At 41.7% G+C, this 17,624-nt stretch overlaps 1 protein-coding gene across 1 annotated transcript; it reads right to left on the reverse strand.

Moving 5' to 3' along the window:
- Positions 1-341: 341 nt before the first annotated feature.
- ppp1r3g (protein phosphatase 1 regulatory subunit 3G) lies at positions 342-8,308 on the reverse strand. The gene has a single exon (XM_062977694.1). The coding sequence runs from the start codon at positions 8,222-8,224 to the stop codon at positions 7,355-7,357; it is 870 nt and encodes a 289-aa protein (XP_062833764.1). The 5' UTR covers positions 8,225-8,308; the 3' UTR covers positions 342-7,354.
- Between the last annotated feature and the right edge of the window lie 9,316 nt (positions 8,309-17,624).

Below are 17,624 nucleotides of genomic sequence, written 5' to 3' on the forward strand. Positions count from 1 at the left end.
GTTGCCTGGAAATTGTGCCAAAAACACTTTAGAAAGAAGTAAATAATAAGTTTGGTGGTTATCAACTCTTATTTCCCATATTTTCTATTTGAATCTCAAAATACATTACAGAAAAGAGAATACTTTTAAAACTTAAAAATACAAGTTTCTGTTCCATTAAACAAATTCTGACAAAGAGTCTGTACTTAATCTAGTAAAGTGTTATGAGTTATAACTCTTGAAATCTCTGGCTCCTTTTCCATCTCCAGTACCACTTTGTTATGTTTACAGTCTTTGTTAAGATACAAATACACACAAACTGAAGAGAAAAACTGTTGCAGTGACATGCAGCAGACAGTGACTTCAATACATAGGCAAAATGCTTTTTTTATTCATAAAATTCTACAATGTTTGCTTATTGAGTCAACCCATAAAACATCTAGACACATTCATCCAAACTCATTTCCCCATACGTATACTCCTCCATAAAGGCACAAAACAGAGGTTTTTGACATTCCTCTGAAAGGTTACACAGATGGCAGGCAGGCAATACATCAGAAGGGTTTGAGCACTTCAAAGATTATAAGGCCACTCCTTAGTATCCTTTGAATCCTATTTTGGCAAGATTATTCTCAGCAAGAAAATCCACTGTCTACCTTCGAGTTCTTTCCAGTTTTGCCAGAATAATCGCAGCATGCTAGCAATTTTCTCTTCACTTGCTGTGAAGGATCTCACTCTGATCCCAACCGGCTGAGACCTTCCAACCATCTTTCTTGTTCACCTCTCTCATTAATCCAGCCAAGAGCTGGACTTTGGTAGCCAGCTTACAGAATTATAGAGAAGAGTTGAGAAACGCTTTGAACTGGCACAAATTTCAATTTCTCCCTAATTTTACATTTCTCAAAATATCTACACAACCAGGGCATGGAAGGGCACTTTTTGGACTGCAGCTCCCCAAGTCCCCCATCCAACACGTGCGTTAGCAATATTGGTTGGCAGATTTTCCAAGTTGTAGTCCCAACGTAATAACCTTTCCGAACTCTATCCTATGCCATATGTATGCAAGCAATTTCTCATGCAAAGATACAAACTGGCATATCTTCTTTTTATAGTATGATTCTTTTCTAAAAATGGCAAATCTTTCCTGTTTAAGGCAGCATTGGCAGCAAATTTTATGTAGAAGACCTTCCAGCTCATTGCTAGTTCTTTGGCACGGTATCATTTTTGATCCAAACAAAAGGAATAGGTGACATTAATTTATATACTTGTGCTTCCTTATTCAATGACTAAAACATTTTAGAAATCAAAAACAGAAAGCCTGCAGTTACAATACAGCATTTTAAAATAGTGACTAGAATGGGTTCGTTCCTGCTTGTTGAAGAAAGATTCTGTTCTGGCTGGAATAAGTCTATTTTTTTTAAAAAAATACAAATAAAAACACAAGCCAATGCGGAGCTTGGTGAGTATACACATTTTCCATGTTACAACCAGAAGGGTTTCCAGTACATTTCAACTTTGATCCCAAACAATTTTCAGCTGATGAAGTCCAAGGTTATAGCATGATTCACTGTCAGCCTGTCTACGCATCAAAAACAAGACAGCCACTTAACTCTTTAGGAACATTGTGAAAATTTTAAACAATATCCAACATCTTTTTTGCCCCAATGTATATTAGGTCTAAAAAGGTTACATTCTACATACAGCTTTCAAAGTCTGAACTACAATGCACAGAAGAGCAGCCTTTAATGTATTTCTTACTGCAAGGACACTATAACCTACATGTACATATTGGAGAACCATGTCTAGATACCTTTCAGACTACATAATTATAACACTATGATTCCACTTTAATTATCATGGTAACATCCTACAGAATCCTTGATTTCTAGTTCATAGGTGCGCTCTCGCTAAGAACTCTACATGTCCCTCTTTAAACTGCAAATTCATGTATTCCACAGAATGTTGCCAAGGTAATTAAAGTGAATTGTAGCGTTATAGTTGTGTTGCCTGAAAGAAAGGTACTTAGACCTTGATCTAGACATAGCTAGGAAAGGGCTCTTAGATTCACCTTTACAGAACATTGTGTTGCTTGCACAACCCCACTGTAGCCATCCTGCAAACACTATTTAAAGTGTCAGTAGACCTGGATTACAAAAAGATGAAGTCACAGTAAGACATGGCTTTAAGATGTGAATAGCCAAGCATGAATTCACAGATTTTATTCTTGCTCAAACACCCCTTCACTTTGAGGGTTATATCAGTCAAAGCAGTAGTCACATAGCAGGCTCAATTCAAACAAAAAGCAGGTGCTTCATTAAAGTAGCCATCATACCTATCATAATTGCAATAGTTACATTTGGTATATGGGTGTCAACCTGTATACCTACATATACTATAGAACACGCCCTCTATATCATGTCAGGTCAATAAAGAGGGTGTGTTTTAATAGTATTATTCTCTCAGAACTCCAAACAGAAAGGAATCCTACATCCCCAAGTCTGACAAGGAGAATTTATAAGAAAGCATGGAAATCCACACTTTTGCCTCTAAAAAGCAAATCGATAATTTACCCACATCTCATTCAAGAAAATTTCTATAATGAACAATGACCTTATAATACAATACAATGAGTAGGCAGCCTTTTAAAGCCTGAATCTTACTGATTAGTCCAAAATTGAGTGGACTCATTGAACGGTGAATTAATGCATAAGTAAATTCCACACATTCAATAGGTCTAACAACTGGATGCAGTCCTTAGACTGTGATTCACTAACCATTTAACTCAATGAGGCACCAATTAAATAGTGATTGAATTGTTCCCTCTATTTTAGCAGCTAATTACCCAAAATATTTGTTCTTCGTAAGAACTGGAGGGTGAGTTGTAGTAAAGTGACTGCTAGCTTAATAAGCCACTTAAGGTTGTAAAAGTGCTTTAAGTTTCAAAGTGAAAGTGAATCCTTACACGGTTTATCCAAACTGGAGAAGTGGGGCACCCAAGTGAAAAGGATTACGCTAAAAGTGACAAAACAGGATCCATTGTGACAGCTTTTGTCACCGTGTTTCATCTCAAAGGATCTCTAAAAAGGGAAGCTTTCAAATATTGAGCAAATTCGTCTTTTAAAAAAACAATGCACCAATTTGCACATTCCAAGGATGGTCAACTTGACACATGATAGTCCAGCTTGTTTTAAATCCTGCTAGTACATTTCACAAAGGCACTGTGCACAGCCAACTAAACAAACTAAGACGTATACTTCTACACACATCTGAAAAGGTTCTGTGGTGTGAGTGTGTTCCAGAAGCTTGTAAAAAGCTCATTTCCACTGAGCTTCAGCCACAGCCTTGAATAGTTTTTTGTTACTATAATTCCCAGAAGCAACTTTCTCAAAGTCTCAAAAGTATGGCGACAGTCCAGTCTGAGCATCAAAATTAGAAGAACTAGCCCTTTGTACTTGCAACACATTTATGGCAGAAATAATTCCATCAGAAAAACTTCGATCTGCCTTCTGCAGCTTCTTACAAGTCCCGGAGCCCTTTTCCTTAGGCATAGGAAGGATTTTGAAGTCAGTGAGTAATGGAGGTTTCAAGCCTCTGTGAATTGTGTAGGACACACATAAATCATACCTTTCACAGACCCTGAGAGCATACATATGGTCTGATTTAGTAGCTCTAAAACATGTTTAGTCTAGAACAGACTCAAATCCTTAGTGCAAACCAAACAAACACACAAAGTTCCTTTCAAAGAGCTCAGACTCTCTATCCAGTTCTGTTAAAACTAGGCGATCTCCCAAAATATCTCCAAGTTTATGTCAGTGACCGCTGGGTCCCTTAGTGCTTCCATCCTACATAAAGTGTCCAGGAAAAAAATGAAAGGCACAAGTCAGAAATAGCTTTTTCAGGTTGCAAACTTTTACCCCTGTGGAGACACTGTCCTCCTGGAACAGCAAACTCCCTCTACATATGAAGAAGGGCAAGTATATCACAAACATGTCCCTATATCCACTTGTCAACTCCATCCACCCAGTTGCAGGGAATTACTTGGCACAATCAATGCAAAAGGAAAGCCCTTTCTCTCCGAGGCTGGCCATTACTTTCACGGTATCTTCTCGGTGGTGACACTGTACTGGAACAGCAAACCCCCTCCATATGAAAAGAGGCTAATAAAGTACACACGTCACTATCCATTTCTCAGCTCCATCCACCCAGTTGCAGCGAGCTGTTTGGCCATTACTTGCAGTTATGTTTTTCCTGGTGATATTGTACTAGAATACGCCCATCCTTCTCTCTCTTTATATATGAAGAGAGGCAAGGATATCACACACGTCTCTGTATCTGCATGTCACAACAGGTTCATTTTCTATGTGTACTGTAATTCCAATCTCTCTCTATATATATAGCTTTGGATAGCATAGGGACTGGTTAACACCCCTGTAGTGTTTGTTTTGCTGTTCAATAGACTTCATCTCACCTTCTGTCCCTGGGATAATTGGATTTTGAAAAAAATAGCTTGTTGTTGAAACAAAGATTAGTGATAAAGCTTCAGTGGAGACACCTTTTCCCATGATATCTCTTTCAGGAGTAAATTTCCCTTTCTCTCACTTGCTGTTGTCTCATCCCCATTCTTCACTATGAGTTGTATGTAAGTCAGATATGTCTAACTTGGAGACTGCCTGTACTTTCGTAGTATTGTCATACTGGTAACACTGTTTTGGAATAGCAAACTCGCTCCATCCTTTCTCTATATATGAAGAGGCAAATATAACACACAAACATCCTTGTATCCACAACTCCGCTCCATCCAGAAAAGTTGCAACCATAAAGCCAAGAGGAAAGGCTGGCCATTCCTTTCACAGTATTGCTGGTGACGTTGTTCTGTCATTTCTCTGTTCATGTTAGAGCAGAAAGTATAATACATACACCCCTGTATCCACTTCTCAACTCCCTCCGTCCATCTAGTTGCAGGGAGTTCCTTGTCACAATCAAGCCTCAAAGGGGGAATCTCTTTATGTCTCTTCTCAGTGTCTTCTCAAGGGAGCCAGAGTGGCGCAATGGGTTAAACCCTTGTGCCGTCTGAACTTGAAGATCTGAAGGCTGGCAGTTCAAATCCGCAATTCAGGGTGAGCTCCCATCTGTCAGCCCCAGCTTCCCATGCGGGGACATGAGAAACACCTCCCAAAGGATAGTAACACACCTGGGCAACGTCTTTGTAGATGGCCGATTCTCTCACACCAGAAGCAATTTGCAGTATATGTTGTTGAAGGCTTTCATGGCCGGAATCACTGGGTTGCTGTGAGTTTTCCAGGCTGTATGGACATGTTCCAGAAGCATTCTGTCCTGCAGGCATCCTTGGACATTATGAGGTATATTGGAAACTAGACAAGGGAGGTTTATTTATCTGTGGAATGTCCAGGGTGGGAGAAAGAACTATTGTCTGTTGGAGTTAAGTATGAATGTTGCAATTCATCACCTTGATTACTGGTAGCATTATAAAGCCAAAGAAAATCCAACAAATGCTACAGTCAGCAAAGGACAAGAGGGATCCTCTCACTTCTGCAGGAGTCTACCGTATACCATGCAGCTGTGGACAAGTCTCCATAGGGACCTCCAAAAGGAGTGATGTCCAGACACAAATCAAGGAACATGAAGGACACTGCAGACTAGACTTCTCAACCAGAGAAGTCAGCCATAGCAGAGCACTTGATAAACCAACCTGGACGGAGAATGCTATCTGAGACCACAGAAAAAGCTGGACCACTCTAACCACCACCATGTCAGACTACAGAGAATCCACAAGCATGTGAACAATTTCAACAAAAAGGAGGAAACCATGAAAATGAACAAAATCTGGCTACCAGTATTAAAAACTCTAAAATCAGAACAATAAATAAAGAGCAATGCTTTGAAAATGGGAATTCCAGACAAGAAACAATCAGGGCCAGCTTTCTTTGTGTGTTTGTGTAAGGAGCGACTTGAGAAACCGCAAGTCGCTTCTGGTGTGAAAGAATTTGCCGTCTTCCCAGGGGATGCCCGGATGTATGGTGTTTTTACCATCCATGTGAGAGGCTTCTCTCATGTCTCAAAAAAGGATTCCCACAGGCAGGAATCCACCAGGCTTTCCAACACTAATCAAGGTGATTAATTGCAACATTCACACTTGTCTCCGACAAGAGTTATTTCTCCCACCCTGGACCTTCCACAGATATATAAACCTCCCTTTCATAGGCCCCTTCCACACAGGTGAATACAATCCTACATTTTCAGCTTTGAATACGAATATGTGGCAGTGTGGACTCAGATATCCTAGTTCAAAGCAGATATTGTGGGATTTCCTGCCTTGATATTCTGGATTATATGGCTGTGTGGAAGGGCCCTAATTTCCAACAGACCTCACTACCTCTGAGGGTTTTTTTTTCCATGTCAGGAGCGACTTAAGAAACTGCAAGTCACTTCGGGTGTGAGAGAATTGGCCTTCTGCAAGGATGTTGCACAGGGGATGCCTGGATGTTTTCACCATCCTTGTGGGAGGCTTCTCTCATGTCCCTGCATGGAGCTGGAGCTGATAGAGGGAGCTCATCCACGCTCTCCCCGGGTTGGATTCGAACAGGCAACCTTCAGGTCTGCAACCAACCTTCAAGCACAAGGGTTAATCCACTGCACCACCAGGGGCTCCATCCTCCACATCTGAGGATGCCTGCCATAGATGTGGGCAAAACGTCGGGAGAGAATGCTTCTGGAACATGGCCATACAGCCCGGGAAACTCACAGCTACCAAATGATTGCAGCCATTTTTTTTCGTGTCAGGAGCAACTTGAGTTACTTCTGGAGTGAGAGAATTGGCCGTCTGCAAGGATGTTGCCCAGGGGGTGCCTGGATGTTTTCACCATCCTTCTCTCATGTCCCCGCATGGAGCTGGAGCTGATAGAGGGAGCTCATCCACACTCTCCCCGGGTGGAATTCAACCTTCAAGCACAAGGGTTAATCCACTGCGCCACCGGGGGCTCCATCCTCCACATCTGAGGATGTCTGCCATAGATGTGGGTGAAACATTTGGGAGAGAATGCTTCTGGAGCATGGCCATACAGCCCGGGAAACTCACAGCAACCCAGTGATTCTGGCCATGAAAGCCTTCGACGACACATTGGACCCCTTTGTGTCTTCTCTGGATGAAACCCAAAGGCAGGGGCTGTTTTGAGGGAATGGTAGAGTTGGGAGAGACCCCAATGGCATCCAGTGTCAAGCCTTTCTGTTCTGCAGGAACACAGACTCAAAACACCAGAGGAGGCTGAAGTGCAGGAAGAGTAGTCGGAGGGGCTTCAATTGGGAGCGCGGTGAAGCCAGTGTGGGCCTCCAATGCGCCTTCCTTCCTTCCTTCTCCTCAGTCTCGGGTCTCCTCATGAGCGCTGAGGGTGTAGTTGGCGCCGCCATTGTTGTCCCAGTGCTCGCCTTGGGGGCTCCGGCAACAGACGGCGAAGTGGACGGCGGAGCCTTCCTCCAGGCCGGGGGGCAGGCAGAGGCTGAAGCCGAAGCGCTCCACAGAGGAGGAGGAGGAGGCGGAGTCCTGCGCGGGCCCGTCGGAGGACGAAGAGAGCGGCGAGGCGGCGGCGTCGAGGAAGGAGAGCCACTCATTGAAGGTGTATCGCACCGTCACCTCTTTCGGGCCGGGCCCAGCCTGCACGCGCACCACGCCGCGCGCCTCAGAGGGCGCCCCGTCCACGCAGCTCCCGGAGGCCTCCTCCAGGCAGACCGGGACCGAGGCGCAGAGCGGCAGGCGGCCGAGGAGGAGGAGGCGCTGCTGGGGAGGCTCCGGGGGCGGGGCGCGGAGGGAGTTGCGGAGGGAAGCCAAGGCGGCGCTGAAGTTCTCCAGGTCCTTGTGGCGCATGGGGAAGCTCTGGAGGCGGGAGAGCACGGCGGGCGGGACGCGCGGCTCCTCGGCGGCGCTGAAGTGCTTGACGCTGGCCAGGCACAGGCCCAGCGAGTCCGCGAACTGCACCCGCTTCTTGGTGCACTTGGCGCAGCACTTCGGCACGCCCCCTTCCCCTTCTTCCTCCTCTTCATCGCCTTCCCTCCGAGGGAAAGTCGGGCTGGACGGCAAGGATAAGGAGCGCCCGCGGCGGCGGCGCAACTCCCGCAGCGCCGCTCCCTCCTCTTCCCCCACTCGCTCCTCGTCCTCCTCTTGCGCGCCTGGCCATGGAAGCGCCTCTACCAGCTGCCCCAAGCCCAGCACCGCCGAGCCCCGGCTCTCCATGGCATGGCGCCCCTCCTGAGTGCGGGGAGAGGAGAGAAGGGGGCGCGCCTCTCCGCTCTGCCTTCCCTGGAAGAGCGGCGTAGGCGTGGCTAAGCGGGCGGGGCCTCCCACAGGAACCAATCGGGAAAGGCATTGGACTCTCTCTCTCACTTCCCTACTGGGCCAGGCCGAATGGGTTTCAGAGGCGTTGCCGGAGAGGGGCGGCAACCAGGGAGGAGAGCCAAGGGGAGGCTCTTCCCTTCTCCCCCAAAGAGGACGTGACAGGCAGAAACGGCCACAGGAACTCCTCCCTTCCCGGTAATGTTGGACCCAGTTTTGGGCTGATGCCTTACAAGTAGTTCATAATAGGAATGGGCAAACTTGGGCTCTCCCTGCAAGTGTTTTGGACATCAACTCCCGCCATTCCTGTCAGCCTCAGGCCCCTTCCTGGTGGTCAGCGTCGACCCACATAAAGCCTTGGTTAGCCTCGAAGAGAAGTTTATAAACCAGACGTGGGCAAACTTGGGCCCTCCGTGCAGGTGTTTTGGACATCAACTCCCGCCATTCCTGTCAGCCTCAGGCCCCAAGTTTGCCCACGTCTGGTTTATAAACTTCTCTTCGAGGCTAACCAAGGCTTTATGTGGGTTGACGCTGACCATATCATTCCGGCATGGGCAAACTCCCCCCCCCAAAGATGTTTTGGACTTCCAGCTCTCACAGTTCCTAACAGCCAGTCAGCGAGTTTGACTCAAAAGTTTATGTTTATTTATACTCTGGGTTGTTGTGCATTTTCCCGCCATATTCCAGAAGCATTCTCTCCTGACGTTTCGCCCATATCTATGGCAGGCATCCTCGGAGGTTCTAAAGTATATTGGAAAACCAAGCAAGGGAGGTTTATATATCCATAGAAGGGCCAGGATGGGAAAAAGGACTCTCGTCTGTTGGAGGCCAGTGTGAATGTTGTAGTTCATCTTGATTAGCATTAATGGCTTTGCAAGCTTCATTCCTGCCTTGGGGAATCCTTTGTTCGGAGGTGTTAGCTGCCCCTGATTTATTCCTGTCTGGAATTCCCCTGTTTTCAAAGTATTGTTCTTTATTTACTGTCCGGATTTACTGTGTCCAGTAAATATACTGTGTCCAGGTTGATTCATCAAGTGCTCTGCTGTGGGTGACTCCTCTGGTCAAGTTAGTCTGCAGTGCCTTTTACTTTCCTTGAGTCGTGTCTGGACATCGCTGCATTTGGTGGTCCCTACATAGCGTCCACAGCTGCATGGTTTACGGTAGACTTCTGAAGAGGTGAGAGGAGCCTTCTTGTCCTTTGCTGAACGTAGCATTCATTGGATTTCTTCATGGTTCTGTAGATACAGTAGAGTCTCACTTATCCAACACTCGCTTATCCAACGTTCTGGATTATCCAACGCATTTTTGTAGTCAATGTTTTAAATATATCATGACATTTTGGTGATAAATTCATAAATACAGTAATTACTACATAACATTACTGTGTATTGAACTACTTTTTCTGTCAAATTTGTTGTATAACATGATGTTTTGGTGCTTAATTTGTAAAATCATAACCTAATTTAATGTTTAATAGGCTTTTCCATAATCTCTCCTTATTATCCAACATATTCGCTTATGCAACGTTCTGCCGGCCCGTTTACGTTGGATAAGCGAGACTCTACTGTAGTTTGTAGGTTGTGTTTCTTCATCAGCTTCCCTATGTGGTAAGTAGTTCCCTTGATGTATGTTAAGAACATTTGCCAGTTCCTTCCTCTGAAATAAAGCCTGCAGCCCCTGATGTTCATGCAAGTACTAAACAGTTTAGACCTTGCTTAGCTTCCAAGGGCAGAGAGAATCCGCTGCCTTTAGATATTGCTCCTCCTTGGTTTCCATAGTGCCATCACTACACATGGCATTTACGTAAAATAAAAAAAAACAGCTTGCTATCCTCAGACTTCCAATCTAATTGAGACAGGAAACAAAAGGGGTAGGTGATGAAGTCCAGCAGATATATATTGCCCTTTCCTCTCTTCCACCAAGGCCAGGGCAGTGGCAGCTGAAAGACAGCAGCATTTCATCTGCTACTGGGCCTGAATATGATGTGAAGAAGGGTGGGATAGCAGCTTGTCAATCGTTCCCCACTCCTGTAAGGAACCTCCGAACTTGGGAAAGTTAGTTTTTAGGCTTTGTTGTGGTTGTGCTTGTCTTCAAGTCTTTTAAATTTATGGCAACCCTAAGGCAATTCTATCATAGAGTTTCTTGTCAGGATTTGTTCAAAAGTGGGTGTGTCTTTGCTCTCTCTGAGGCTGAGATTGTGATTTGCCCAAGGCCACCCAGCAGTTTTCCATGGCCAAGTGAGACATCAATTTCTGGTCTTCAATAAAGTCCAATACTAAAACCATTATACTATGGTGAGGTTTTTTTTAATCACACCTTTTAAAATCCCCAAAGAGAATGCAGGTGAATACTAGGAACTGTAGTAGAAGCTGGTTCATATAGTATAGTACTTTTTCTGTGCATAATAGTCCTAGCCTTCCACATAAAGAAGCAAAAGTAAATTATAGAACTACCATCCCTTGACATCTATCTCCAAAATTGCAAAATTACAAATTGTAGATTAAATCAATGACTGCTGAGTTTGCAAATGATGCTTTTCCACGTTATGCCCAGACTTGCTTGACTAAATTGCTTCTCAGCAGTAAGTAAAAGACATTCCAAATCCTTGGAAATACTGTATTTTTCCTGTACATGGTCTTCAAATAAAACGTCAACACTGAAGAAAAGCTTTGGCCTGGACTGCAAAATAAAATGTGTGCCAAAGTATGTCTCCAGCTCTAAACTAGATTCATCTTAAGACTGTCACCTTAGGATGTACTAGAGGACCAATGTTCACAGTTTGTTTATGTGGAAGTTGCTTGGCATTCATAAATTTATTGAAGAGCCACATGTAGTGGTTTATTGGACTAGGAATTTGGGGTGACCAAAATTTAAATTTGTACTCAGTTATGGAAACCATTGGGTGACCTTTGACAAGTGATGCTTTCTTAGCCCCAGAGGAAGGCAATGAAAACCTCCTGCAAATAAATCAAGCCAAGTCCTATGGTATGATCTCCGTAAATCACAGTTGAACTGAAGGCATGTAACACTAGTACATTTCACTGCCAATTATTTAGTATTGTAGCTTAAGTGTTCATAAGCTATAATACTAATTTCTTGGAGCAGCTATGAGGGATGTATGGCCATATGTAGTTGTTGGATTGCAATCATCAGTTTAAGGAAATCGAATCCCAATAACATCTAAAGGTACACATGCTCTAGATATGCTTCCTAAAGACAACTGAATTCAGTGAGAGTTGCACCTAGTTAAAGCAATCTTAAAATAGCATTACAAACATTTGCATGCTATTAAACTTTGCTGGAAAGTAAATTCACTGATCCCGGTCATTACAGTTTTCTTAAAACACACCAAGGGCCAATTTATAAAGTCCTAAATCCAAATATTAATCACATTGCCTACCACTTAGACATGCTGGCTGTATAAATTGGTGTTTCAAGGGAATGTTTAAAATTGCTAGAGTCAAATAAGTGTTCTGTGAGTCATTTTAGTATTCAGTCACACAGCAGCATACAGAGGAAGTGAAGGAAAGATTTCCTTCCTTTGTCTTGAGCCTCTGTTATCATGTTGAACCCAGGTCAGGAAGAATAATGCCACATATTTTAATGTGTATATCTGAGTGTGAAAGTTGGATAGTGGAAAAAGCTGACAAGAAATGGATCAATTCATCTAATATATGGACATAAATACTAAGGACTGTCAAAATGACTAATGCATAGGTCTTAACAGCAAATCATGTCTAAACCTAGAAGCCCAATGACCAGCTAAGGCTAATATCTTTTGGGTAACATTAATTAAATATTAATAACAATAATAATAATTTGTGTTTGTTATTCACTTCTCCTCACAGCTCGAGGTGAGGCACAGCACAGTTAAAGCACATCACCATAAAATACATATCATAAAACACATACATTAAAGCACACAATCACAAAATATATATGTTACAAGGATGAAAATACAAATACAAATTGTATATTAAAATATAAATGGAATGTAAATTTAACATTCACTGTTTAAAATTGGGTAGGCCTGCCAGAAGAGATGGGTCTTCAGTTCTGTCTCAAATGCTGACAGCTCGCTTAGCTGTCAAAGTTCTTCCGGCGGGTCATTCCACAGTTTAGGGGCAACCAATGAAAATTATTTGGTATAGTGGGAAGCATTAAAAAGAGAAAGATCACATTACAGGTGGATAGACTCAATCAGGGAAGCCACAGCCCTGAATTTGCAAGGCATGAGCAAATTTGTTGACTCTGTATATAGGAAATCTGTCATTTATTTCCTATAAGTCAAGGTCAAATTGTTAGCAAATAGCCACAAAAGGGATCCAGGATAGAAGAACTGAAAGGGAAAAGGTGGTATAAATTCCCAATTTTCACGGTCTACATATATGTATGCACATCATCATGACTGGGGACATTCCACAACCAGCCCAATGCAGGTTAGTCATGAAGTGCAGTTGTGAAATATTGCCTGTCAGTCGGAAAAGAAAATCCTTGGGGAACACAGTGTACATTTATTTTAGAATTTGTGCAGAGCGAGCTTGTATTTTTTTGTACACATGCAGGCTCTGTGCAGAGGTTTGGATCAGATGGCAGAGACAACAGGCACAATCCCGCACCTCCTATCTAGGCATTAATTACACAGGTCACAGGAACAAGGAGTGGGGGTTTTCTCCAAAACTGGGTTTTGTGGGCACCTCCAATGTATATATCAGTTGAGACCAATTTAGCCCACAAATCTGTAAAGGCCAGCAAGGTATATTTCAGACTGTGGCTAGGATGCCAGCTAGCTTGCCCGGGTGAAAGGGGCCATAATATTCTTAGCTATGAGGATGGTAAATATAACATAAGACTGCCACCGTAAATCCTACCATTCTGCTTTAAGTGCACTGTGCATTGCAGCTGCTCTGGCAGATTCCATTTTCTTTGCTGAGAAACTCTACTGACTTCAATGGAACAAACTCAGATGTTTTGTACCAATATAAATGAGAAGGGAGCATAATTTAGAGACTTTTAATTAAACGATAAACTGCAGCATCTTTTGACAACTAAACTGCCAGTTTCAACACTGAAAATCTGAGTGTTACTTGAAGCAGATTGCAGCCAGAAATTGGATAATTCATTTTCAATCATCTGGCACTATATTGCTGTACTTAATCAAAACTAAATGCAATAAAAGTCATAAGCACTTATTACACCCACCAACCCAGCAAATTGAAGTTACATCGTATAGTTTGCTCTGAGGTCAGCTAATTTGGGAGCAGAGGCTGCCCAAGGAAAAAGGCTTGATACTGAGAATACACATACAAGCATGTTTTTATATGAAGAAAATAAAAACTTTGTCATTGTCTTGGCATGGCATGGTTTTTCTTTACATATGCATGAATTCAATTTAAAAAATAACTGAAGGGGTCTGGAGAAGACAGGAATAAGAAATATGGAAGACAAAACAGGGATTGGTTTAATTTAAAGGAGGGGTGTTATGAGGGCAAATTATAATAATTCTCATTGGTTGAATCCAGGGAGGTCCACCTAGCCCAATCTCTGTAGTCTTCTTATTACAAGCCAAGATTTTCCTATGTTGGCAAAAAGGTGTTTAAAGTGTGTTTATATCTTGATTTTGTCAAGTATATTCATGTACATTTTAAATAGAATTTTAAAATTGTTTTTAACTTTGAGAAAACAAGATTTTGATTAAAATCCTATTTAAAATTGTTGTAAGCTCTTTTTGTTCTTGGACCAAAAGGTACCAGATCCCATTTGATCTTTCATCTGAAGTAAAATTAGTACTTAAGTGGGAGATCACCAATGAAATACTACCGTGTTTCCCCGAAAATAAGACAGTGTCTTATATTAATTTTTGCTCCCAAAGATGCTCTAGGTCTTATTTTCAGTGAATGTCTTATTTTTCCATGAAGAAGAATTCACATTTATTGTTGAACAAAAAAAAACATTTATTATATACTGCACAGTAATTGTCATCACAAACCAGCATAACCAGACAAACTGTGAATCCTATCAAAAATTTCTTGTTACTACCATTATTTCCATGTACAACACTCCATGGTACGTCCATTTACCGATCCTGCATGCTCTGGTATTCTGTTTGGCGGGCATGCTTTCAAACAAAAGCTTTGCTAGGTATTACTTTCAGGGGAGGCATTATATTTAGCAATTCAGCAAAACCTCTACTAGGTCTTATTTTCTGGGGATGTCTTATTTTAGGGGAAACAGGGTAGCTGTTGTGAAATTGCAGTCTGTGAAATTCACGAGGTCTCCAAAGTCAATAACACACTTTAGATCCCATGCTAGGAGAAAAGCAAGGTATAAATTTTGAATTAATGAGAATATTGGGAGTGCTTTGATTGTGTATTCCTGCATGGCAGGAGGTTGGACTGGTTGGTTCTTGTGATCTGTTCCTATTCTACGAAAGTATGCATTAATTAATTAATTAATTAATTAAACTATAAAGACAAGAAATATACAAACTTAAGTTGGCTTCTTAGGTTTCCTCAGACAAAAAAGTGTGCCAGATAAACAAGAATACGAAACAGTACAGCAAAATATTTAAATTGAAAAGATGAAAAAACTATGAAACAGAAAAATGAAAGAAAAACAGAATACATGATCATATATACCGTAATACACATATATAATGGATTACAATTAAAACTAACCTAACAGTAAATTACACTGAGACTAATACTAATACCAGGGAGCCCCTGGTGGCACAGTGTGTTAAAGCACTGAGCTACTGAATTTGCAGACCAAAAGGTCGCAGGTTCAAATCCCAGGAGCGGAATGAGCGCCCACTGTTAGCCCCAGCTCCTGCCAACCTAGCAGTTCAAAAACATGCAAATGTGAGTAGATCAATAGGTACCGCTCCGGCGGGAAGGTAATGGCGCTCCATGCAGTCATGCCGGCCACATGACCTTGGAGTTGTCTACGGACAACGCCGGCTCTTCTGCTTAGAAATGGAGATGAGCACCAACCCCCAGAGTCAGTCACGACTGGACTTAACGTCAGGGGAAACCTTTACCTTTAATACATCATATTAAGCTAGTAAAATAGCCTAAACATGAAATACTGACACAACTCCCCAATACAAACTGTAAGTGAAAAATCCAAAAAGGACCCAATTTTATTCTACCATTACGAGTCCAACAAACAATGATACTAGAATTATTATTGTGGTTCTACACATTAATAATCCCCAGAAATAATAAGGGTCTACTGTATGAAGAACATGCCAACGAAACCTCTGGGTGATTTCTCACAGAAGTTTTAACTTGTAGATATTAGAAAAGCATTGAACAAGAAGGCATATCATAACACAATGGCTGCACTGATATGGAGCGAGACATCAAGCAAAGATGCTCCAGAAAGACTCCTCCTCTAAAAGAACTGGAAGCACCATTTAACTGTGCCTTCAAGACCAAAGCCATTCAACAGAAGCAATGATACTAAAGAAATAAGCACTCAATTGGAGAATGATACCTTTTTGATACTGCACCCATCTGTTTTAGTCACTGTCCTTAATTACCCACATCTTCTCAAATTATCATTTAACTGACATGGTTCTGAGTTTGAGGATATTTGAGAGAAATGACATTGGTTTCACCTTCATATCACATTCTGGACTGAGATGACAAGCTCTCTGGGCATCTTAGAAAACCATCTAGGGTTATAAATCTCTTTGTATAAAGATGCCCTTGGTCCTTCACGCCCTTTCTTCATAACTGTATTTCCCCCGTTCTGGTGAACAAAGAGAAAGTGCAACATTTTGTTCTATCAGACTTTGAAAGCTGGTTCTGTCCTCAGATTAAATAGTCATCTTGAATAAACACCCTGAAGCTAAATCAAAGCACATTTGCTACCCATAGATACAAGAGCACTGTATATGACGCGTAATATGAAAAAAGTTCTAATTTTGCTGAGATTTGATTCTACAAATATGAAGTCCCACAATTTTTGCATAGCTTTTCTCTTTTTTTCTTTTAAGGAAAAGTTATGGGAGGAGAAAGAAGAAGTGATTAAGATACAAGTAGAATGAGTTGCTTGATTCCTAAACACTTGGATGGAAATAGGGACATCAATCTTGGCACAAGTATCCTTGTCAAGATACCCTAAGGCTAGTAGTAAATGCTCTGGTACGTATATGGACAGTCTAGATTCACTGAAATTAACAACAGCTTTTCTACCACCGATTTTTTAAAAAGAATTTGGAATGCATGTGAGACCGTTTTCAAAGGCCCATCAGAATACTTATTCAATTTATTCAACTGTGTGAGCTATATGAACTTCAGAGTTACGATGAATTTGATGTGTTATACAGTAGAGTCTCACTTATCCAACATAAATGGGCTGGCAGAACGTTGGATAAGCGAATATGTTGGATAATAAGGAGGGATTAAGGAAAAGCCTATTAAACATCAAATTAGGTTATGATTTTACAAATTAAGCACCAAAACATATTATACAACAAATTTGAAAAGGTAGTTCAATACGCAGTAATACTATGTAGTAATTACTGTATTTACGAATTTAGCACCAAAATATCACGATGTATTGAAAACATTGACTACAAAATGCGTTGGATAATCCAGAACGTTGGATAAGGGAGTGTTGGATATGTGAGACTCTACTGTACTGACATTTCTGTGCTTCTGCTCTACTGCTAATATAGTTTCCAGAGACTGGCTTTCCCATTAAAAACCCCAGAGGAAATTCTGTCAATTGCAGTTCAGAATAAATGTAACAAGAAGAAACATGTTTCATTAGATGTTTGAAATCTTTACACCAAATTGGCAATTTTTGAAGAATAACAGTGGATATGGTTAAGCAATAGTATAGTCAGAAACTGAAACAAACATATAACATGACAAAATGTTTTGTTTTTAATTCTGGTCAGGCTGAGTAAGTAATGAAATTCTATTGCATACAATGTCCCCTCCAGCATGCATTCATTTAAGAAAAAGAGCTTTTCAAGTTGTTTCTTTTAAAATCTAGCTCTTACATATAGTCAGAGATGGTGCACTCACATTTTGAAGCAATTTCTATACATTGGCTCAGTCATTCATCAAAATGGAAACTGTAGTCATGAAATCAGAAGAAGGCTGAGACTTTGGAGGACAGCCAGAAGGGAAATAGATATAACTTTCAGGTGTAAAGATATATCATTAAATGGCAATATCAGAATCATCCATATCATAGTATTTCATATCATATCATCGCCTCTCCCTTGCAATCTCTAATTGCCCCACTTTTAGCCACAATGCATATTGATGTAGTTTATGTTGTT

The sequence above is a fragment of the Anolis carolinensis genome, chromosome 4 (genome assembly GCF_035594765.1).
Source record: "Anolis carolinensis isolate JA03-04 chromosome 4, rAnoCar3.1.pri, whole genome shotgun sequence".
Classification (NCBI taxonomy): Eukaryota; Metazoa; Chordata; class Lepidosauria; order Squamata; family Dactyloidae; genus Anolis; species Anolis carolinensis.